The following is a 21,363-nucleotide window of genomic DNA, read 5'->3' as shown; positions in this document are numbered from 1 at the left end:
GGGGCGCGCGCGGACGGCCCTGCCGGGTTCCTCCGCGAGCCCGAAACCCCAGTCCGAAGACAGATCCGGGTCCAGGCCTGCAGGCTGCAAGTCTCCCAGGGGCCGGACTTACAGAGAATGGGGGAGGCGCGGCAGGCCCCGCTTCCTCTGGAAAGAAAACGCAGCCGGCCGCGCCAGCTTTCCCGCCTTCGCGGGTGCGCGGCTTCCGCGTGGCAGAGCCGCCCGCTCCGCCCGCTCCCCCCGCCTGGCGCGCTGCCTCTTTGTCTCTCCGCGGCTCCCCTCCTCCCAGACGAATGGCTGTTGGCAGGAAATTGGAAGCGATCTTGGGGAGCCGCGATCGTCGGCGCGGCGGGGAGGGGCGCCGCGCAGCCTGCCGGCTCCGGGTGCCCCCAGCCCGGGCGGGGGATGTTTTGACATCTAGTCAAAGGAAGGAACTTGATGCTTCTAAAGTGCTTTTCACAGCCGGCCTGTGTCTGCTCCGGAGCTGATTTATAAACAGAATTGCGCTCGCTTCGCCTCTTCCCTCCCCCTGCAGTCCGGGGAGCGGCGCTGGAGGCGCGGACGCGGCTGTGCCTGGCAGGACTGGGTTTATTTATTGCATCTGGCCGAGAGCCGGGGCGGCTCGGGGACTGCGCAAGTTCCCTCCATCCCGAGCCCTTCCCCTCGTTTCCCTACCTTCAATGCTATCGCCACCCTAGGGGTCTTCCTTCCCCAAGCCCCTCACCAGACTCTGGACGGAGCCCGCCGGTGGTGTGGGGGTGGAGGCGGAGAGATGGCCAGGGCGCCCCGCAGGACCGCGTCCTGCCCCACCCCGCATTGACCCAGGGGGAAGGAGGTGGTGGGGAAGGGGGGGGGGGGTCTCCATCTGTGCCCTAAGGGCGAAAATGGCGGGGAGCTGCAGATCTTAAACTCCTCAGGACACCAGCGGCTCTGAAGTCCCCTTCCTCCAGGGGCTATCCTTTCTCCCCAGGGATTCCTCTGTCCTCAGCTCCGACAACCTTTTTACTCCAAGGCCCCAGTAGGCCTTCCCCTTTAGAATAAATTAAGGAATCTCCAGCTTCCACTCGATCTCAGGGAGAAGGGAAGAAAGGTTTGACAGAACTTGTCCCTGGGAAGGACCACAGCCCTCAGCCAGGGGATGGGCACAGGGCTGGGTCCAGATTTGTCACAGTGCCCGCCCTCACATCTACAGAGTCCGAATGGCCACAGGGTAGAGCAGGGACATGTGCTCGGCCCCCTTAATGGGCAGCTTGCGGCTGGCGTAGTGGTGCACGATTTCAGGGACGCTGCTGAAGGGCGGGCTGTTCTGGCCCAGCACGTACTTGTGTTCCTTGGTCCGGGACAGCTTCATGTGCATGAAGCCCTGACTGCTCCTGGGAAGAGGAGAGGAGACCCTGGTGAGTAGGGGTCCTCTCCAGTCCCCATCCCCTCTTCTCCCCTCGTCCTGCAGCAAATGTGGCTGTTCCAAACCAGCTGTGTGCGGAGGTGACGAGGGAAGGTGGAGGTCAGTCCAGAAAAACAGGGAGGAGGCAGAGGGGATTTTGTGAGTAGGTAACATGAGGCACTGGCTTTGTGTTGAGAGCATCGGGTGTGCCAAAAATGTGTGTGTAAGTGAGTGTACAGGGCATGTGCAAGTGGAAACTGGAGCGACTGCTCTCCCCACCACAAACCCTGGGACCCAGGCACGGGTGTCCTGCTGCCTGTTTAGCCAGGACTGGTTTACCTTCCCCATCCCTGAGCTGTGGAGGAGGATACCTGTGGGGGGCTCCTAGTGACTCACGTGGAGACACAAACATCCTTGGCAGGACAGCGTGTGGACAGATGTGACAACCAAAAGTGAATCTTGGTTGAGGCTCTCTCTCTCTGTCTCTCTTGCAGAAACCAGGGGATGGCGTGAGCTGCTCTGGAAGTCCCTCCCAAATCCAGGAATGCTCAACTGCCTTGTCCTGGGGATATCCCTTTACCCTCCTGATAACTGGCTTTGAGCCAAGCCCCCAAGCTCCTCTATCCCTTCAGCCTGGGATGACATCATCAGTAAGGCTGCAGCTCCATTCCCTCCCTCAGAGAGGAACCGCTCCACTGCCTCTCTCATCTCCCTGACATAATCCAGGAAATCAACATTAGTGCCTGGCCCTGCCCACAAGACAAGGGCCCTGCCGCTCAGAGCTCTGGCCAGCTCCCAGCGGTCCGGACACACTCAGCCTTAGAGAGAGAGCATGGGGGTGGGGCCCCAGTAAGAACATTTGCCTAAGCCACCACAGGCTTGGTCCACAGGCAAGGGGTAAGCAATGCTTAGGGGAGCCCTGAAGCCTGAATACTTGTCTCTCCTGGCCAGAGCCTACTTGGGGACAAGTACAAGGCTCAGAAGCTAGTATGGGAGGTAGGGTTGGTGGGGCTGGTGAGGGAGGACCCTCATATTGAAGTAAGGCTGGCAAACCTCCTTTCCTTCCCCTGCCTGGGTACAAAGAGGGCTCTGACTGGACCCATTTCACTGGGCCCACAAGTGAATGAGTGGGGGAGAGGAAAGTGGGTGACTGAAGGGAGGAAAGGATGGGAGGGCGGATAAAACAGGCCTTTATCACCCATCCTCCCAATCTACCCCCTCACACCCCAGGATACAGTGCTCTAAAGCCTGCGGGGGGCAGGGCATATATGGGGGCAGGAGCATCCTTCTTCTGTAAGCCTGAGATAGTGACTGAAGCTGACAGTGATCACAAGGGCCCTGTGTAAAGGAGCTAAGGGCCTGAGGAAAACGTACAGCCCCTGGGGGCGGTAGAGAAGGGAGGCAGTGAGTAGTCTTCCCATCTGCCCTATGCATGGCCCAGGCCCAAGGCTGTGGGCAGCAGCTTGGGCCCTGCCTTCCCTCACCCTCTCACAGTTTGAGGCCAGGCCCCTACCCACAGTCCACTTGGGATAATCACCTCTCCCCAAAACTGCATTATATCTTCTCCTTGAGGGACAGATCTGGCCCAAAAGGGCTGCTAAGTGGCAACAAGCATTCATCTGAATAACAGACCTCCTGGGGCAAAGTCCCAAGGGTCTGTTACGACATAGTGGAGCCCTTGCCCAACCCTCTGGAGCCTGGGTGGGACTAGCTGGGCTGCAGGGCCAGGGCTGACATGGCTTTTGGAGGAAGCTGTTTAATTACCAGTGAAAGCCCTTCCATTACAGAGAGTAGAGAAACCATAATTGTATTTCAGAGAAGCCATTTATATGTAAACGAGGCTCTGGCAGCCGGCAGTCGGTGGGGCCAGATCAGCCTGAGCTGAAGTGGCATCCAGGCCTGCCCTCCCCCTTTTGCTCCCCAGGCTGAGGCAGAGCCCAGCTCTGCTCTAGGAGCCAGACCTTTGAGGTCTCTCCCCCAGACCTGGACTATACCACACTGAATGAGGGGGTGGAGCTATGCAATGAAATAGTGTGGTTCTTGTAGCGGACTCAGCTGGGTTCAAATCCTGTTTTTGGCACTTGATTACCTAGCAGCCTTGAGCAAGTCACACGCCTCTTTGTATTTATTTCTGTCTACAAAAAAGAGATTGATCTTGCAGGTTGGTAGTTGGTTTGGAGAGGGTGTATATGCTGCTAGGCACAGAGTAGATGCTCTATGAAACTTAACTATTAAAGCAATACACATTCCTAGTATTATATAAATCAAATTTTTGACAGATGAACATTATCTAAATGCTCCTTTGACTTTATGATAATTTGCAGATTCCCAGAGTATGAGAGCTTCAAGAAACCTAAATCCATCAATGCATTTTGCAAAGAGAGAAACCAAGGCCCAGAGAGGCTCCATGATTTGCCTAGGGTCACATAGCTAGTTTTATTAAGCCCAAGAATAAAATTCAGGTTATTTGACTATATTCTGGCATTTTCCCCATCATCTTTTAGTTGAAGTTGAATAATTATCCTCAAATGTAACTGTGTAGTGGTCCCAAATCTCTGTATATATTTGCTTGAAGAGGGAGTATACATGTACTCTAATGCCCCCAGGAAATGTGGTAGGATGTGGTACAGATGTCCCAGTAGCGATGGCAGGATGTGAATGGACACAGGATTCTGAAAGGCTGCCATGCGGAGTGCAGGCTCTACCAGGCACTACTCCTGGGTGCCAAAGGGAGGACTGGTCGCTCTGCCAGGAAGGCTTGGGAGGCCAATGCTGGCCTGTGTATATCCTCTCCCTAGAAGGAAGGCTGATGGGAGGGGAGGGCCCTGCCTCCTCCTCCTCTTCCAGGATGCTTTAAAACTCAGTTATCAGCCACTGGCACCCAGACCTCCTGCCCACTTCTTCAGAGTGAAAAATAGCTTTGTGTCCACTGCTCTACCCTCCTCCCAGGACCCAGCCTCCACCTCACCCTATAGACTCCCTCGGGCACACTTCCCCTCTCCTTGCTTGTGCTTCAAGAACATCTTGGGCTTCCATTAAAAAAGACGATGGTGATAATTTATTTAGCACTTGGCTCCATGTTAAGTGTCTCCCATATATTATTTCATTTGATCCTTCTCCATAAGGTAGATGTTATTATTTCCCCATTTTATAATTAAGGAAACTGAGGCTGAGAGAGGTTAAGAGGATTCCAGGCTACACGGCTAGTAAGTGGCTGAACCTTTGTGAGCTGGACGCTAGCTTGGCTGTTTCCTCTAATGGACTCTGAGCTACCTGAGATTTGGGGCTGAGCCTCAGACTGCTCCAGATCCCCAGGGCTTGGCCCAGAGTCAGCAAATGTTCATGAGGATGGAATTCTCCCCAGGTTAGTTGGGCATGGGGAAATGTTGGGAGTCTTCTCCTATCCTGCTGGTTGTCTTCCCATGGAGTCCCCTGGTACCATCCTGACAGGCTAAACCTGCCTAAAGCTGCTAGTTGGCCCACCTCTACTCACTTGAGGGACAGGGAGAAATCATTCTTGCTGGTCTCACTGTTGCGCACCAGGTAGCTGGCCTCTTTGCACAGGCGGAGCAGGTTCTCGGCATCTGTTCGACTGATGGCCCCGTGGTACCAGCTGAGGACGAGAGAGAGGAAGGGGGGCATCTCTGCTGGGTCCCTCGCCGTCCAGGCCCACCCATTCTGGGTGTCCCCTGCAGGCAAGCTGGTGGCAGGAGGGGAAGGGAGGGGGAGAGAGTCCCCAGCTGGACACAGACACTCACACCTGGTTTTCCAGAGGCAGTGCTGGGTCTGTCCACTCCCCCAGGGGGCTGCTGGGTTCCACGTTTAGGGGCTTGGCTGACTTGGGGTTCCCTGCAGAGAGTCGGGGAGGTAGCCGCCCCTTCTCCTCCCGGCCGGGTGACAGGCAGCTCTTCTCAGATCCTTCAAATTGGGCTGTGGGGAATATACCAGTCATAGTCTCTGAGAACCCTAGACATAGGGCCTTATAGAGTAACCAGTGCACAACCCCCATTTTCTGCCCAAAGGGGTCAAAGGAATGTTCTGAAAGGGCAAGATCTGCTCCTGGGCCTGACTGGCTCTAGGGATAGAATCCTGGATCCACTCCCCAGTTGGGATGGGGCTCAGCCCTCCTATGCCACATGAGGCCTGCCAGTCCCCATGCTGTGGCAGGAGAGGGGAGAGGAGCAACACGAGAAACCACTTAAACTTCTCCCTCTGGAGCAGCTGCCTGCCTTCCCCTATTCTATTCCCCCTCCAGTGGCTTCAGCGCTGATAATATTGTTTCGTTCTCCTCCTCAGAGTTCATTACCGTTCTCCAAATCACCCTGCCAAGCCATTCTGTAGAAATGACTTATCGATTTGAGAACAATTATCTGATTCCCCTTGGTGCCATCCTGACAGGCTAATCCTGCCCAAAGCCGCCAGCCAGCCCACCCCTCCCCCGCCCTGAAGGCTGCTGCCCACAGGCTCCCTGCCCCCACCCAGAGAAACCCAGCTGAGGCGGCTCTGTCCTCCCAGACCAGGGCAGGCCTGACCACTGAGCCAGCACAAGGGAGGACTGAAGTCAGTGGGCCACAAAAGGCACAGGCACACACGCACAGGCGACAGAGACCCTCCTTCATCCTGTATTTACAAAATACTCCTCACACTCAGGCACAAATACAAACGGGTGCTCACACACACCCTTGGCTGCCCATTCTGTACAAAACTAAACACAGATGAAGTGTTCAGTGCTTCCTTTCTACCTATTTGGGCTTTTTCTCTCCTTGTAGCATTTTTAAGCCCTTACAGTCTGTCACCAGATGCAAGGATCAGACCATTCCCTTACTCTAAGGAGTCAGACACTTCCTGTGCTAGCATCACCCCCACCTCAAGAGTTACTTGCATTGCTCATGGATCAGGGAAGGAGTCAGGCAAAATCCTATACAGAAAAGTGAATTTAAAATGGTGGGTTTTTGTGGCATGGTGAGGAAGATATTTGGAAATATCTCCTTTAGGAGACACCTTCCCCACACCTTTGGGAGGAATGAGGAATGTGTACTTTGTCCCTTCTTTCTTCCTCCAGGACATGGGGGATTCTTCCTGGGTTCTTCAGACCCTGCCCCACTTCAGCTCCTCCAACCCACGCCACAGGGCCTGAAGGGTGAGAGGACATGTCACCCTGGCCAGAAGCCCCCACAGGACCCACCGCTGCCGTCCTCCAGGCTGGGCTCAGGGAGGGGTGAGGCTGGACCGGAGATGTCCCTGTCCCCATCAGGCAGGGAGGGGCTGCTGTCCAGCTGTCCCACCGGTGGAGGCCAAGGTAGGTCTTTGATGACCTTAATGTCAACTGGAGCCAGTAGCAGCAGGGAGAAAAGACACAGACAGGGACAGAGACAGAGAGAGAGACAGAAAGAGGCAGAGGTTGAGACACCAAAACCCAGAGCCAGGACACAGGATAGCCTAGAAAGGAGGAGGGTTGGAGCAGAGGCAGGGGTGCTTCTGAGGGGGGAACAGGACTCTCAGAGGGTTGAGTGGAGCCACAGCACCCACACTAGGCTAGCTTAGTCAAAGGGTGGGAGGCACAGGTAGCAAACAGCAGGAAGCAGAGTCTTGCCCTGCCAGCCGTGTGGGTCCCCTTCATTTGAACTCTCACAGGCCTCCAGGGCCCAAAGGGACCAGGAAAGGAGGAAGAGAGGAACAAGGAGCTGCCCACACCTCCCAGCACCACACCCAGGTTCCCACAGCCTCCTGACACCCTCAGACCTGCGTCCCTTCCTCCTTTTCCCCACAGCCTGGGAACTCATGGGCAGCAGGACCAAGACAGCCCAGCTTCAGGCTGTCAGGAATACTCAGATGTGGGGGCAGATATTTATTGAAAGTTACCCCCCACACCCTCAATCCTGAGCCTTGACAATTAGAAGGGTGATGCCACTGGCGGCTGCAGGACTGCTAACGAGGTTTCCTAATGAGGAGCATAGATTTTCCCATTAAGCAATCCAAACAGTATTGATTCTCCAAGGAGACTTCTGGAGATAAACGGGCCATCCTCAATGGTGCACGCTTTACAGGAAACAAATCAGAAACCTGTGGTTTCCCAGTCTGGCTGCCAGGGTGGGGAGGACCCAGAGGATAGCTGAGTCCAGCTCCAGGACGAGCCCCTTGCCCAAGGAGGGGTAAGGGGGACATGAAAGTGGGAATGAAGTCTCATGGCATTTAAATCCTTTACGTTCTCACTGAATCAAGGATCCAGGGGCTAAAGCTCTCTCCAGGCTCCCCAGGCTGTGGCACCACCCACTCAGACCACCAACACACACACCCCCGTGTTGGACTCCAGGCCTGGGATAGGCACTAGGGTGCTTGGTACAGGAGACACCTAATCTTCATTCAGCAAAGGGGATCTCTCATAGCCTCCCTCACCCTATGGGTTCCTGCTTCTCAGACATCCCCCTGGGGCGTATGCACCCCTGGTCTGGCACAGCTTGCTACTGGCAGCTCTCTAATTCAGGGCTGGTATCTCTAAAGATTACACACACAGCTGTTCTCATTGTCTAGAGTGTTAAATGCCTTCTTTTGTTAAGTGTAAGTATTTAATATATGCCACAAGTTTTATCATTTTGTTTGGAATTTCTTTATTTTAAAACATACCCATGGGGCCCCTGGGTGGCTCTGTTGGTTGAGCGTCCAACTCTTGATTTTGGCTCAGGTCATGATTGCACGGTTTGTGAAATCGAGCCCTGCATTGGGCTCTGTGCTAACAGCGTGGAGCCTGCTTGGTATTCTCTCTCTCTCTCTCTCTCTCTCTCTCTCTCTCTCTCTCTTTCTCTGCACTCCCCTGCTTGTGCATTTTTGTCTCTCAAAATAAATCAACTTAGAAAAATAACAAAAAAATAAATAAAATGTACCCAGTCTCTCAAAAAACAGAAGTGGCCTAAGCCTCTTGGCCTCCAAGAGATGGTGATGTAGGGAGACACCTTCATCTTTCCCCCATGCCCATTCCCTGACCCTGCACACGGTGCTGCAACCACACTGCCCAATTCACCAATCTCTGTGGTGCAGACTCAACTACACTTCCCCTGAGCCTAGCTCCTGGGCCTCCTCCAGCCCCTGGGGTCCACTCCTCCCACTCCCCTGAACCTGGAGAGTTGTTTAGAGGCCCCAGCAGACCCACTCTTTCCACCCAGGGCTTACCTGCAAAGGCTTTGGAAATCCGCTCCTTCTTCCATTCCCAGGGCTGGTCATACTCCTCAGGGGGCCTCTCATCATCCTCTGGCAGACGGGACTCCCGGGGCCAGGGGGTCCCCTCACCCTCTGGGGTGGTCCCCTCCTCCTCTGGCTCATAGGGCGTGTCATACAGAGGCAGGGGCTGAGCTGCTGTCTCCTTGGAGCTCCGGATCTCTGCCAGGGCAAGGCAGGAGGGGAGGTGTGAGAACAGCCCCCACTGCCTGGCTCAGCTCCTCTGGCAGTGCCCCTCAGCATCACACCATGCCTCCCGCAGAGGAGATGCCATTGGCTCTAGGGGCCCAATGGCCGCACATCCAGGGTCCCTTGCCCTCAAAACACCTCTGGGGTTCCAAAAGCATGGGATCCAATGGAGGCAGGGGCAGAGAAGCACCAGTGTGAAGGACAGAAAAAAAAGATCTTTTGATGGCCAGCAAGGGCTTGGGAAATGAGGCTGACACAGTTAGGAAACTGAAGCAGGGTCCTCTCCTAATCCACCTCCTTTTGGCTACCCAGCTCCAATTCTTTCTTTGTGTCCCAAGTACTGTCACTGGACAATCAGAAAATCCTTCTTTGTTGCTCAGACACTGCTGATCACTCCCTCCTTGAAACTGTCTCTTTTGATAAGTCATTTTCATGGTTCTCCTCTCTGATCACCCGTTAGGTCTCTTTCCCTGGACCCTCTCTTGGTCTCTGTTCCCCAGAACCAGGTCTTCATCTCTTCCCGCCCTCACTCCTTGCCCTGTTTCATGGCAACCTACACACTTCCAGTTGCCATCAAGATTTTTCATTTCAGCATTTCAAACTCTCCTCTTTCCCCAGAAGTTCTTCTAGTCTGGTTTGTTCTGTGATTTTCTTTTTGGGATCACTGACCCCAGTGAAAACTGAATAAAAGCCATGGAGTTACTCCCCCAGAAAAATGTGCTCATTTTCACATCCAGTACCAGGGCATTTGTGGGCCTCCTAGGGGTACTCACCTCTCTGACCTAAATAGGGTAGCCACCCTCCCACTCCCACTTTCCTCATTTCTGTCCACTACACTGCTCTCCATGGTCCTGGTCTTCCTTCATCTCTCTAAATCCCATGTGTTCACCACCAGTACCTGATGACTCTCACCCCTGACTAGGGCGAACCTCTACGCTACAGGCTCACGTTTCCATGAGCTCCATGGAATAATACTGCTGACAGCTCCACCCCTCCCCCCTCTCCCAAGGAGGGGAGCAGCTTATCTGATCACCAGTGGATGCTCGCTTTCTTTCTCAGCTCTGCCTTCTGGTTCTTTCTCCTCCTGCCCCCGTGAAGGGGCCTACAGCTGTCCTGCATGGCACAAGCCTGAGCAAGCCCAAGCCCCATTTTAATTCTGTGAGGTATTAAGAAGCTCATTGTGGAGACAGAATTGAGTTGTGTTCTCCAGTCTACTTTATCAGGAATAAAGCTGACATTCTCATCTTCATCTGTTTCCTTAATCTTATTTCTCAATTATTTCCAAGCTCAGGAGAGGAGGAAAGTGGTGTTGTTGGTCCCTTAAAGCCTCAACAATTTCTACAACTACTAACTCATCTTTCTGATGCCCAGTTCTTCTAGTCTGTTCTGTACACCGAAGCCTCAGTAATCCCCTTACACGCCATATTTGTCCTATTTCTTTCTTGCTTAAGAATCCACAGTGGTTCCCCTCCTCTTCTGGAGCAAGTCCAAATGCCTCATTCCAGCCTTTGAAGCCCTTCACTGCCCCTCTTGGCCACTCTCATCTTGGCTCTCTGGTATGCCCAACACTAAAACTATCTGCTCTTGAACAAACCTTCCTTTCATCCTGCCTTGGGACCTTGGCTTGGCCTGACTCACCCCTGTTCTCCTCTCTGATCACCCCCATTCATTTCTTTCCCTGGATCGTCTCCTGACTTCTGCTCTGTTCCCCAGGGCCAGGTCTTATTCATTGCTCCCTGTGCCCATTTCTCGACATGCTTTGCCAGTCTCACGTGCATTGCATTTGCTTCTCTAGCCATGTGTTTCCAACTGCCATAAAGATGTTTCACATCAACATCACATCATCTCAAACTCACTACCTTCCCTAAACCTAATGATTTTCTTTTTGGGTTCCATGACCCCCAGCCCACACCATTATCTTTCCCTTCCTAACTATCCTAGTTCTATCTGTCTGACCTTTGGTGTGTGGCCTTCCCTACCGCTTCATGTATCAGGCATCACAAGTCACTGCTCCTTCTCCAAAGTGACTCTCTTGAAGGCAGTGGCCAAGGACCCAAGGGGGTCCATAGGGGACCCATGGTCCCCAAGGACCCAGTAAAGGGACCATAGGATCGGTCCTTAAACTTGTAGGTCCCAGGGCCTGTTGTACAAATACCCAGGCTTCAGGGAGCAATCCCCCACTCCTGACTCCATCACGCACCAGCCATCATCTTTTGGGCCTCATAGGGCTCCATGTAGCCATCATTTTCAGGGACCTTCTCTGGAGCTCCTGAAGCTCCTGCTGGGCCTTCAGCAGTCTCCTGAACGTCAAATGGGTCCGCATAGTCTTCTAGGATTGCCAACTGTGGGAAGACAGTGAGAAAAGCAGACTTCAGACATCTGAGAGACATCTCTGCTTCTCCCCAGATGCTATGTCCGTGGGAATGACTCCTGGGCAGAATGTCTTAGACATAGAGCCTGAGGCATCCAGGGGAAGGCTCTGAGCTTAGATGGGGACAAGCTTTGGATCTTCCTTTGCAGGGCTCCCCTACTAGGCTGCCAACAGAGTGGGAGATCTTTCTTTTCTGTTAATTTTGTGCTCCTGGGCCATTCCTTAGGTTAAATTGCCAGGATGAATCTCTGGGCCTTAAGGCCTGCCTCAGTCAGGGTCCAGGAAGGGCAACAGAGGTGTTCAACACCAGGTGGTTCAACAGAAGGAGTTAAATCAGAGAGCTGGTTACAAAGGTGGTGGGGGAATTCAAAGAACAAGCAGGGAGCAGCAGGTGACTCAGAGGACCACGGACTCATGGTCCATGCCTAGAAGTTCATTCCCAGATGCTGAACAAAGAAAAATTTGCTGACCATCGAGAAAAGAAAGGCTAAATACTCACTTTATGGCACATATCTGTTGGTTTATCCTCATAACATCCATCACAATGCGATGTGGGTATTATTATCCTCATTTTAAGGAAATGGAGGCTCAGGGCAGGTAGGGAACAACATGCCCAAGACCATTTCTCTTAAGTGGAGGAACCAGGATTGTGCAAAATTATGCTGCAAACCTGCCACCAGTGGGCAAGTTGGCCATCCTGGGAGAGAGGCCACTTTATAGGACAGCCCTGAGGAAAGCCAGGATTTGGGCTTTTCTGAAATCTCCTGGCTCCTGGAGGACAGGAACAGGAAAGGTGTTGCCTTGGCCCACACATCCCACACTGCTCCTGTCTCCCCTACAAGTGGCTCATGACTACCCCTCTGTACCTGCTCCTAGTCAAGGCAGAGTGAACTGTAAGCCACACACCCTTAGTAAGAGCTCAAGGTGCTCAGGGCGGGGTGCAGCTGAGGACAATAGAGCCTTTCTCCAAGCTGGGCACAGGCTTCTGGGAGGGGGGAGGCTGAGGCGGGGACAGAGCCCAGCCCACCCAGGGCTGCCAGCACCTCAGGGGAAGCACTGCACACTGAGTTGACAGGCATTGACAAGAGGTGGCTCTGGGGCCTGCGGCACAAGGAGGGGCCAATCCTGCCTCTCCCCCATTCTCAGTGTAGGCTTTGGGTCTGGGCCAGACCAGGACTCTGGGAGCCAGTTGAGCAGGGACGCTGTGGGGTGACCCCCTGCCCTGGGTCAGTGGATCTAGGATCCTAGCAAGGCAGAGATGGAGAAAGGAAACTGCCTACTACAGAGACCACTCCTGCATGCTTCTTGAGCCCTGTACGAGCCCTGTAGGGGTCTCTGAAGCACATCCCGAACAACTCCTACCATCTCTTCCTTCGGTTCCTCAGCTCCCACCTTGTTCTATCTTGTTCCACCCAAGCCCCCTAGCAACTTCACCTCCCTCAAATCTCTACCTGTGTCTGAGAAGACCACCATCTCAGGTCATCCCATCCCCACCACCATATCATCCACTAGCTTAGAGTTCTTTCCTGTTTCTGTCTCTCCAGCTGTAGCATCTGGCACACAGTAGGTACTAGAAAAATGTTTCTACTAGATCACTGCCTATCTCCCCATGGAGCCCTCTACCCCTAGTCCTCTTTCCTCCGTGAAGTAGAGACAAGAAATCCACTCCCACCCCAAGCTGCTTCCTCCTAGGCCAACTAGCACTCACAGCCCCACCCGCCTGACCAAAGGGGACTCTGGAGTTGGCAGTTGGCATCCAGCCTCATGCTTCTATGTGGCAGCTACTTAGTAACTGAATCAATGAACGTGTTATCCTTAAACCGTGTAATGCCCACAAGAAAAAGCCCAAAGTAGGGGCACCTGGGTGGCTCAGTCAGTTGAGCAGCCATCTTCGGCTCAGGTCATGATCTTGTAGTTTGTGGGTTCAAGCCCTGCATTGGGCTCTGTGCTGACAGCTCAGAGCCTAGAGCCTGCTTTGGATTCTGGGTCTCCCTCTTTCTCTGCCCCTCCCCTGCCCTATGCTCTCTCTTTCTCTCTCTCAAAATTATATAATTATTAAAGAGAAAAAAAAAAGCCCAAAGTTACAGGGATTTAAAGATTCTATTTTCCTCTTACCTTTCTCCCTACCCACCATAGATTACTTTGTTACCTGAAAGCTCTATGCTTTGTTTCTTACTTTCCCTCTGCCTGGATTAGATTATTTTCTTTCTTCAGAAAGCCTTTCCATTCTCCTCGCAGGTATGCTTAGGTGCCTCTGTGCTGGGCTATTATTGTGTCGTAAGCACTTATTTTATCTTCTTCCTACAGACTGTGAGCTTCCTGAGGGTAGGAAACACATTTACTGCTAAATTCCCTGCGCCTGAAAGTATTTAGTAGATACTTGTTAAATTAGTTCTCATAAAACAGGAAGAATGGACAAAGGAACAACTTTTCCTTGTTTATTAGGAAAAGAAAGGAATCACGAATCTGGTTGGGGAGGGGGGCATTGAATCCTGGGAAACTGCTCAGTGAGAAGTACCTGGCCAAGCCCAGCAACCCCAACTTTACAGAGCACCCTAGCCCTTCCCTCCCAAGCCAGTGCCCTTCCCACTGGAATCCTGGCTGGTGCTTGAGCTGTGACCCCTCCCAGCCAGCGTGGGCCTCCCCAGTGCCAGCCCACGGTGCCTGTGGGCACCCAGGTGGCAGCTCTGTAGGCAGCTCAATGGCTCCTCTGTTCCATCCCTGACTCCACACCCTGCTCCAGGAAAACCTAGCCCCCCACCCTGGGCGGGTCACCCAGAGAAGCCACCCACAGGGCTGGGAGTCAGGAGCAGAGGCAGAAACTCCTGCTGGAAAGGTTGGCAAGATGGACACCCATCCTGGGCACAGAGGACCCCTGTCAGAGGCCAGGCCTGCCTTCCCAGTGGCTTCTAGATCATGTGCAGAGGCAAAACTGCTCAGCGGGGAAAAGCTGCCTCTGCGGGCTTCTGACACCTTTGCTCTACCATGATTTATTTTGTTTATAGGACCTTTACCTGACTCTGCTGTACTTACTATTGTATACCACATCCATCACAGGGCCTGGCACACGGTAGGTGCTCAATGCACATTTACTGGATGCTCGAAAGGCCTCCCTCTCCTCAGACTCTATCTTCTGGGGTGACACAGACTCTCAGATCCCCAATTGCCCCAACTCTGACCATTCTGACCAACCAGTAGCAGCTGTAGGAGCAGGCTGTCAGGAGAATCGACATTTGAAAGGGAATCTAAGCCTCTGATTCAAGGGCAGAGGTGAAAGAACTGGCAGGGAAGGTATCTAAAAACAGGGCTAATATTTCGGCAAACACTGTGGTAGACAGAATGCTACTGAAATGCTGAAATACTTCCAAACTAGTAGGCAAGTAGCTGCTGCCCAAAGGGCCCCCTTTGCCTCCTGCTAACCAGATCCCCTCCCTCCTGCCATCCAGCAGGGTGCCTCCAGACCCAGCTCTTGTGCCTGTTCCAATTGGGCAGTGCCCCTCCCACAGCAGCTGTCATGCTTTCACTCTCCTTCCTGCCTAAGCCTCTCCTGAGGTGGCTGTTAGGCCCACCATCTGGCTTGACCTTCCGCTCTGCAGCTGGAGCTGGCTATGAGTTCCTGACCATGTCCATGGAGCTTGTGCGTCCAAGTGGAGCGGGGGGGGGGGGGGCATGTGTCACAGGAGTTGGGCTCTGCAAGGTCCCTAAGGTCTACCACTGCCCCTTTCCTCCATTTCTTGTTGACACTTAATGTCTGGGAACCCCTGGTTTTTTACCTGTAGAATGGGGATGGTATTAGTTCCTATGTCAGAGGATTGGGAAGAGGAAAATGAATATAGAAATCCTTAGTTCAGAAGCTGGAATGGAGTCAGTGTTCAGCAAATGTTAGCCCTGATGATGATCTCTTATATTCAGACACTACAGCCCACAGTTTAGGTGCTTGGTGGGGTGCATGGCCTGCAGCAGTAGAGACACCCAGGTGTCCTGACTCTCAGTACCTTGCTGCAGATTTTCCAGACAATTTAGGAAATGTAGCATCTTCTCTCTGCTGCTTGTAGATTTAAAATACACTTTAGCATGGGAGTGCCTGTGTGGCCCAAGCAGTTAAGCACCAGACTCTTGGTTTTGGCTCAGGTCACGGTCTCACGCTTTTGTGGGTCCAAGCCCCGCATCAGGCTCTGCTCTGGCAGCACAGAACCTGCTTTGGATTCTCTCTCCCTCTCTGTCTACCCTTTCCCCGCTCACTCTGTCTCTCCCAAATAAATAAATAAGACCTTAAAACTCATGACAGCTAATTTTGTTTAATTCAGCATTTCTTCAAAGTATTTAACTGTGAAGTCCTTTTTCCACTGAAAGTCTGTCAGTTTAGGAAAAGGTATACCATTTACCTTTCTCAAGATCAAACTTTTTGCACCCTCTGTTCCCACTTCTTGGAATAGCCTTCCCGGTTTTATCCGCCATGGAAACTCATTCACATGCAATGAATTTGTTATATCATCTTTTTCTAATTACAGAGAAATGCCATGCTTGTAAAACATTCAAATGTCACAGACATACAATCGATGTTGACAACATCTGTGGCCCTGGATTCGGTGGCAAGTGCTGGCCTTCAGCATTCAGGTAATGGCGAACTCAGCACAGAATGCACTCTTCATTCCTTCTCTGAGTCTCCTTCCCCTTGTTCATTAACAAATACTTAGTGAATGCTTCCTGTCTGCAGGGCCCCTCTCAGGTGCAAGGTCCCAGGGCCTGGCATTGGTAGCCAGTCAGTAGTCAGGCTGCCTGGTTGTGAACCTGGGCTCTCCTTACTAGCTGTGAAACCATGCAAGTGTGACTCAACATTGCTGTGCTTCAGTTTCCCTAGATAGAACCTGGGGATAATAACAGAATTTTCTCGTAAGGTCGTTGTAAGAATCAACTGGTCTCAAATGTATCAGCCGCTTCAAAATGGTACCAGGCACAAGGTAAGGACTCAGTAAATATCTGCCATTATATCATTAAAGACGAAAAGACCAAATTTCTGGGTCCTCCAGGAGCTCACGGTGACAGCCACAAAGCAAGCTCCAAAACGAGTGTGGCACCTTGAGGTGCTGTGAAGCCCCACGGCTGGGCATCAGGCAGCGTGCTGGGACTGGGCTCCACCTCTGCTTTCACATAACATCACAGTGGTTCTGTGGGGAGGGCAAATTGGAGAGGGCAGCAGCTACCCCTCCAAGCCCCAGGCCCCAGTCAGCTGCTCCCACCCATGGTCCACAGGGCCCCAGCTGTTCCCAGCTCCCAACAGGTGGAGTGCCATGGCTGACTGAGGTGTCACCGAGTCACTGGCCAAGCCAACAAGCTGCAGGTGTCTTCCCAAAGGAGTGTCACCATGTGAGGAGGCGACACTGGGAAGAGTGGATAGGCCTACCATAAAATCCCAGGGTAGCTACAGGCCTCAGCAAACCAATGGCAGCACAGATGGGCAGCCCAGGCCCCAAAGGGTTAAGAGGTCTAACCAGTCTACAAAGGTCCCTTCACCTGGGCCCTTCTTCTCTCCCTCTGCCTCCATCAGAGGACATTTGCAACATAAGCAGATCAAACTCCAGCCTCTGTGGAACTCATAGAAGGAAAATTAAAGCAAATGAACTCCAAAAAGGCAAGGACCAGGTAGATCTTCTAGGTGGTGAGTCCCTTTCAGCGCCCAGGCCAGTGTCACTTAATGATATACAGGCCCTCAGTGAACACGGGCTAAAGCAGGGTCCTGCAGTAGCAGCCCCACCTGCCTTCCTAACCCCAGGGCAGGGATGTCTTGCTTGACTTCAGACCCCCTGGATGTCTCCTTCCCTTTCCTCATTCTACCTGTCTTTTCACTTGTTTCCAAGTTTGGGCCTGGAGGATCAAAGTCCCTGTGGACACTATGTATAAGGTATACCTATTTTAAAAGTTCTTAATATTTTGGGTCCTAGGAACCTCTATGAGAATCTGGGAGAAAAATGCTCATGCACCCAAATATTTGCCCACAATCTCTGGAAGGTTCATGAACCGCAGAAGCCCCTCCATGAGCTAAGAACAAGAGCCCTAGTTTCAACTCCTACAGGGTGCCTGTCTTATTGTTCACATCATCTCTTTCTCTGTCTCTCTGTCACACACACACACAATCTTGGCAGGATCAAGGCAAAGGACACACTGTGCAGATGGTCACAGGCAGCTCAAAGCTTTCCTATACCCATCCCCCTTTCCTAATTAGACCAGGATTCTCCTGTTGCAGGTCTGAGAAAACGGAACAAAGTAAGGAAGGCCCAGCTCTCTAACCCCTCTAACAGAGCATGGCCTGGAGGCCGGACAGGGCCCAGCACCATGAGGGAGTTCTTCCTATGGCCAGATGGCAAGGCCCTGCCTGCCTGCTTCAGGGTGCGGCTCCTGCTGCTCCCACACCTGCCCTGCCAGGCCTACCCAGATGGCCACCCTTGCCCCCTTGCCAAATGCAGCGGTGGGTCTCAGGGAGAGCCAGTAGCCAGAACCCTGCATGGGGAGACATTACTGGTCCTAAGCCCCCTTGGCCTCTCAGGGTTCTGTCCAAATCCCCATTATTTCCTGCCCCCACAGTCACTTCCCACAGGGCTCATTTCCCCCTCAATCTTCTCATCACAGAAGCATTTCCACCCATTTCATCAAAGCTCACAACCCAGGCCCTCTCAGAGGGTTCTAACCCACCCAGCACCAACCACTGGGCTCCAGGAGGAGGAAAATGGACCAGCCCAAGGCACACCCTGGTCCATAGTCCCCATCTCACCTCAGGAAGGAACCCAAAAGCAACAAGCCAAGAAGACCTGCATGGCTGAGAGGAGAGGAACAGAGAATAGGGCGAAAACAGCCTCACAGAACAGAAATTCCAGCTCGACAGGCAGGCTCACCATTTAGGGACAGCAACTCTGTGTGAGCTCTGCAGGTCTATGTGAACACTTAGGTTTAGGATAAGGAGTTCAGGTACCTAGCCTGGACTCTTCCTAAGGTAAGACTCTAGGATCCCCCAAAGTCTGCTCCTAGATGAGTGGAGCTGCTCTCTGTCAATGGTGGGAAGCTCCAGGTCAAGGCTCACAGAGCAATGTCCCTGCCCCTGAGCCAGCTTGGATGGCACCCTGAATCCCTCTCATCACACCCACTAAAGAAACCACAGATTGTGTGGCTCCTGGGAGATCCTGCTGGATTTCATTCCTGTCCCTGTAGTTGACAAAGGAGTCAGACACTCTTGGCCCCTAAGGTCTGAATAGCCCACAGATCATAGAGCTGACCCAGGTTGAGGCATGGATGCCCTCAGTGAGAGGCTATGGGTCTCCACATTGTTGTGTGGATGCAGCCCCTTCCTTGGGGGGTCTCTGTGGGGGGAATGTACAAAAGGGAGCTATAGTCAAGGGAGTCTCTGACCTTCAGGTCACCCTAGCAATGGACAGTTACTGTTCAATGGACATATTTCATTCACTCTGCCCCCCCCCTTTTTTTTTTTAACATTTATTTACTTTTGAGAGACGGAGAGAGACAGAGTGCGACTCAGGGAGGGGCAGAGAGGGAGACACAGAATCTGAAGCAGTCTCCATGTTCTGAGCTGTCAGAACAGAGCCTGACAAGGGACTCAAACCCACAAACCACGAGATCATGACCTGAGCCGAAGTCGGCTGCTTACCTGACTGAGCCAACCAGGCTCCCCTCATTCACCCTTTTTTATGCCAAGCGTATGTCAGGCACTTGGGAGATATAGATATGAGGAGGACACCATCCTTGTCCTAGAGGAGCCCCTGGCTTGGGACGCAGCCTGTTAGGACATTCCAAGACATTGCAGAGAGGAAGGCCAGGGACAACTAAGGCCCACGTGCCAATGGTCAGGGAGGAAACTAACTGGTCAATAGTAATAACAAGGCCTAATGCTCCCTCTGCCTCACTGCCACCACTACCATCACATCACCCAGTAGAAGGGGACAAGGAAGGAGCGGAGCCAAAGGACATGTGATGAAAGCACTGCCTTTTTCTGCAGGCTAAGGATCCTGGCCCAGGATGGGCAGTCATGCCCCATGGCAGGAACTAGGGGAAAAATAATTCACATTCCTGAGGCTTCTGCTGTGACCCTGACACATCTATCTTATCCAGGGAATCAGGCAGAATGTCGCTCTCTCCACTGAAAGCCTCAACATTGGAGCCAATAGATTGAGACAGCAACTTTGCTCTCCAATCAAATAAAACTGTGTTCTCTGCTAAGGGATTAAATCCTAGAGCTGAGCTCCCATGGATGTGTGAGGAGGGGACAACAAAGCCAGGGCAGCCCAGAGTCACTGTCATGGAATTTAGAGCTACAGAGCCCTGGGGATGGCTTTCAAGCTATCAAGGAGGGATAAGGCCAAAATGGGGTAAGATAGGGGATGGCTTCTCCACCGAGGGCCTCTGACGCAGAGTGGATGTTCTCTAGAACAGTGAATGCCCAGCTCTCCTTTCATCCCATGCCTGCAGGTCCACTAAAGGCTCTAGCCTCCCTCAGAATGGACCTAGGAAAGGGGAGGCCAGGAGGGGAGAAGTGGGATCCGCTGTTCATCCCCTTCTGGGCAACAAGTTCTAAGCACTGATTGCCCCCATACCTGGGGGGACAAGGGAAGGAGTGCAGGAGTGGGCCTGCCTGGCTGGACCTCAGTGGTCAGTATCCTCGGTGAAGAGCTACATACTGCCTGTTCGGCTTCCTGAGAACAACAGTCCACCTGGCTCCAGTACCATTGGGTAAGGCAAAGGCCAGCTCTTGCTCTATCCACAGGGAGAACCCCCAGCCCTCACCTTCCTGGGGCTTTCAGCACCTGCAAGGATGCTTGGGCTCCCCGAGGAGGAGGAATGGAGCTTTGTGTTGCTTCTGCCCTGGGGGGTGGGGGGGAGGGTCAGAGATCAAAGGGCAGGGAGCTGCTGCTCCTGGAGGGCAGAAAGGCCATAAAGTGGTGAAGGGGCTGGGGAGTGGTGTGCGCAGATCCAGTTAGAAAAAACCTAGCTGATTAGGTCCCCGGGCGAGGGGGGTAGGCGGGGGGACTGAGATGAGGAGAGCAGAGCCCGAGATGAAGAGGGTCACTAGTCCTGCGCGGTAACAGGGACAGAAGCAGAGTTTGGGGCGCCCGTCCCAGATTAGTCGGTCGAGAATTTGAACAAAGGTGGGTGAAGGCTCCAAGCCCCCGGGTCAAGGATTCAGATCGTGTCCACCAGGAACTGTGACACTGAGGGGCCCAGCCCCGGCCAGGCCACCTTTGTCCCTCTTGAAAGCCCCAGACCTCCTACCACCTCTCTTCTCGGCCACCCCCGCCCGGCGCAGCACTCACCCTGTCGCTGCTGGCGGGGGGTCCAGAGATCCGCTCCTCGGGAGGGGGCGCTGGGGGGCCAGGGGTCTCAACCCGAATAAGGCGGTGGGGAGGCGAGCCGTGGCGCGGGGGCGGCGTGGGGCCGGGGACGGCGGGGGTGGCTGGGGCAGCAGCGGAGCTGGACGGCCCCCCAGAGTACGGGTCTTCGAAGTCGCGCTCCCTCTGCAGCCGGTAGGCGGCCAGGATGTCCGGGGGTGGCGCAGGGGGCGCGGCCGGGGAGGGTGCGGGGGGACGGTAGTCCGGCTCCGGGGGCGCCGGCTTGCCCCCACCTCCGCCGCCGCCCCCTCCGCGGAAGCCCAGATGCTCCCGGAGCCACTTGGCCACTCCGCCACTGCCGCCCCCTCCTGGGCCGGCTCCCGCTCCCCCGGCGCCTCGGCGCGACCCCCCCGGGCCGCTCCCCGAGCTCCCCTGCGCCCGCTGCCCCGGGCCGGAGCCCGCGGGAGGAGCTCCGCTCAGTAACATGGGGCCAACCAGACTAAGAGAGGGGAGCTTGGTGGCCGGGCGGGGGGCGGGGGCCGGAGCGGGGCGGGGGCGGAGCTCCGCCGGGCGGCGGGAGGGGGCGGGGCTCCTCAGTAACAAGGGAGGGGCGGGGTTCCGTTCGCTCTCGGGGTCGACCCCCCCCCCCCGCCCCTCGCCAGGGAGGAGAAGAGGGGGTGCGGGTTTCCAGCCGGTGTGGACGCACGAGAAGTAAGTGGGCGACCCCAGGGCAGGGGATGCGAATCCTGGACTGAAGGTGAAACCTCCACGTGTCCCCACACGTGCCCCTGTGGGGGCGCACCTGTCTCCATCTGTTCCCCCTCCCCAGCTCCCAGCTCACGAGCGGCGTCTCACACTCCTGGGGTCCTGGCCCT

General features: G+C 54.0%; 1 protein-coding gene across 3 annotated transcripts; it reads right to left on the bottom strand.

Moving 5' to 3' along the window:
• Positions 1–570: 570 nt before the first annotated feature.
• Positions 571–20,983, bottom strand: SHF (Src homology 2 domain containing F). 3 transcript variants are annotated; one of them, XM_030318274.1, is made up of 7 exons: positions 20,474–20,983; positions 10,986–11,127; positions 8,552–8,758; positions 6,570–6,710; positions 5,143–5,314; positions 4,878–4,997; positions 571–1,373 (listed from the first exon to the last, which is right to left on the bottom strand). In XM_030318274.1, the coding sequence occupies exons 1-7, from the start codon at positions 20,972–20,974 to the stop codon at positions 1,187–1,189; spliced, it is 1,470 nt and encodes a 489-aa protein (XP_030174134.1). In that variant the 5' UTR covers positions 20,975–20,983; the 3' UTR covers positions 571–1,186. The 3 variants fall into 3 exon arrangements, with proteins under 3 accessions (XP_030174134.1, XP_030174135.1, XP_030174136.1); XM_030318275.1 differs by lacking the exon at positions 6,570–6,710; XM_030318276.1 differs by lacking the exons at positions 5,143–5,314; positions 6,570–6,710 and having other exon boundaries at positions 1,261–1,373.
• Positions 20,984–21,363: the final 380 nt, after the last annotated feature.

Source organism: Lynx canadensis, chromosome B3, assembly GCF_007474595.2.
Source record: "Lynx canadensis isolate LIC74 chromosome B3, mLynCan4.pri.v2, whole genome shotgun sequence".
NCBI classification, from domain to species: Eukaryota; Metazoa; Chordata; class Mammalia; order Carnivora; family Felidae; genus Lynx; species Lynx canadensis.
Note: the sequence above shows the minus strand (reverse complement) of the source record. Positions and strands in the feature narration are given on the sequence as shown.

Excerpts from the sequence above, each read along its gene's own strand:
- SHF (XM_030318274.1), bottom strand. The coding sequence starts at position 20,974 with ATGTTACTGAGCGGAGCTCCTCCCGCGGGCTCCGGCCCGGGGCAGCGG. Across the intron at positions 8,759-10,985 it reads GGCCCAAAAGATGATGGCTG|AGATCCGGAGCTCCAAGGAG; the intron begins GTGCGTGATGGA and ends TTGCCCTGGCAG. Across the intron at positions 1,374-4,877 it reads GATTTCTCCCTGTCCCTCAA|GAGCAGTCAGGGCTTCATGC; the intron begins GTGAGTAGAGGT and ends TCCTCTTCCCAG.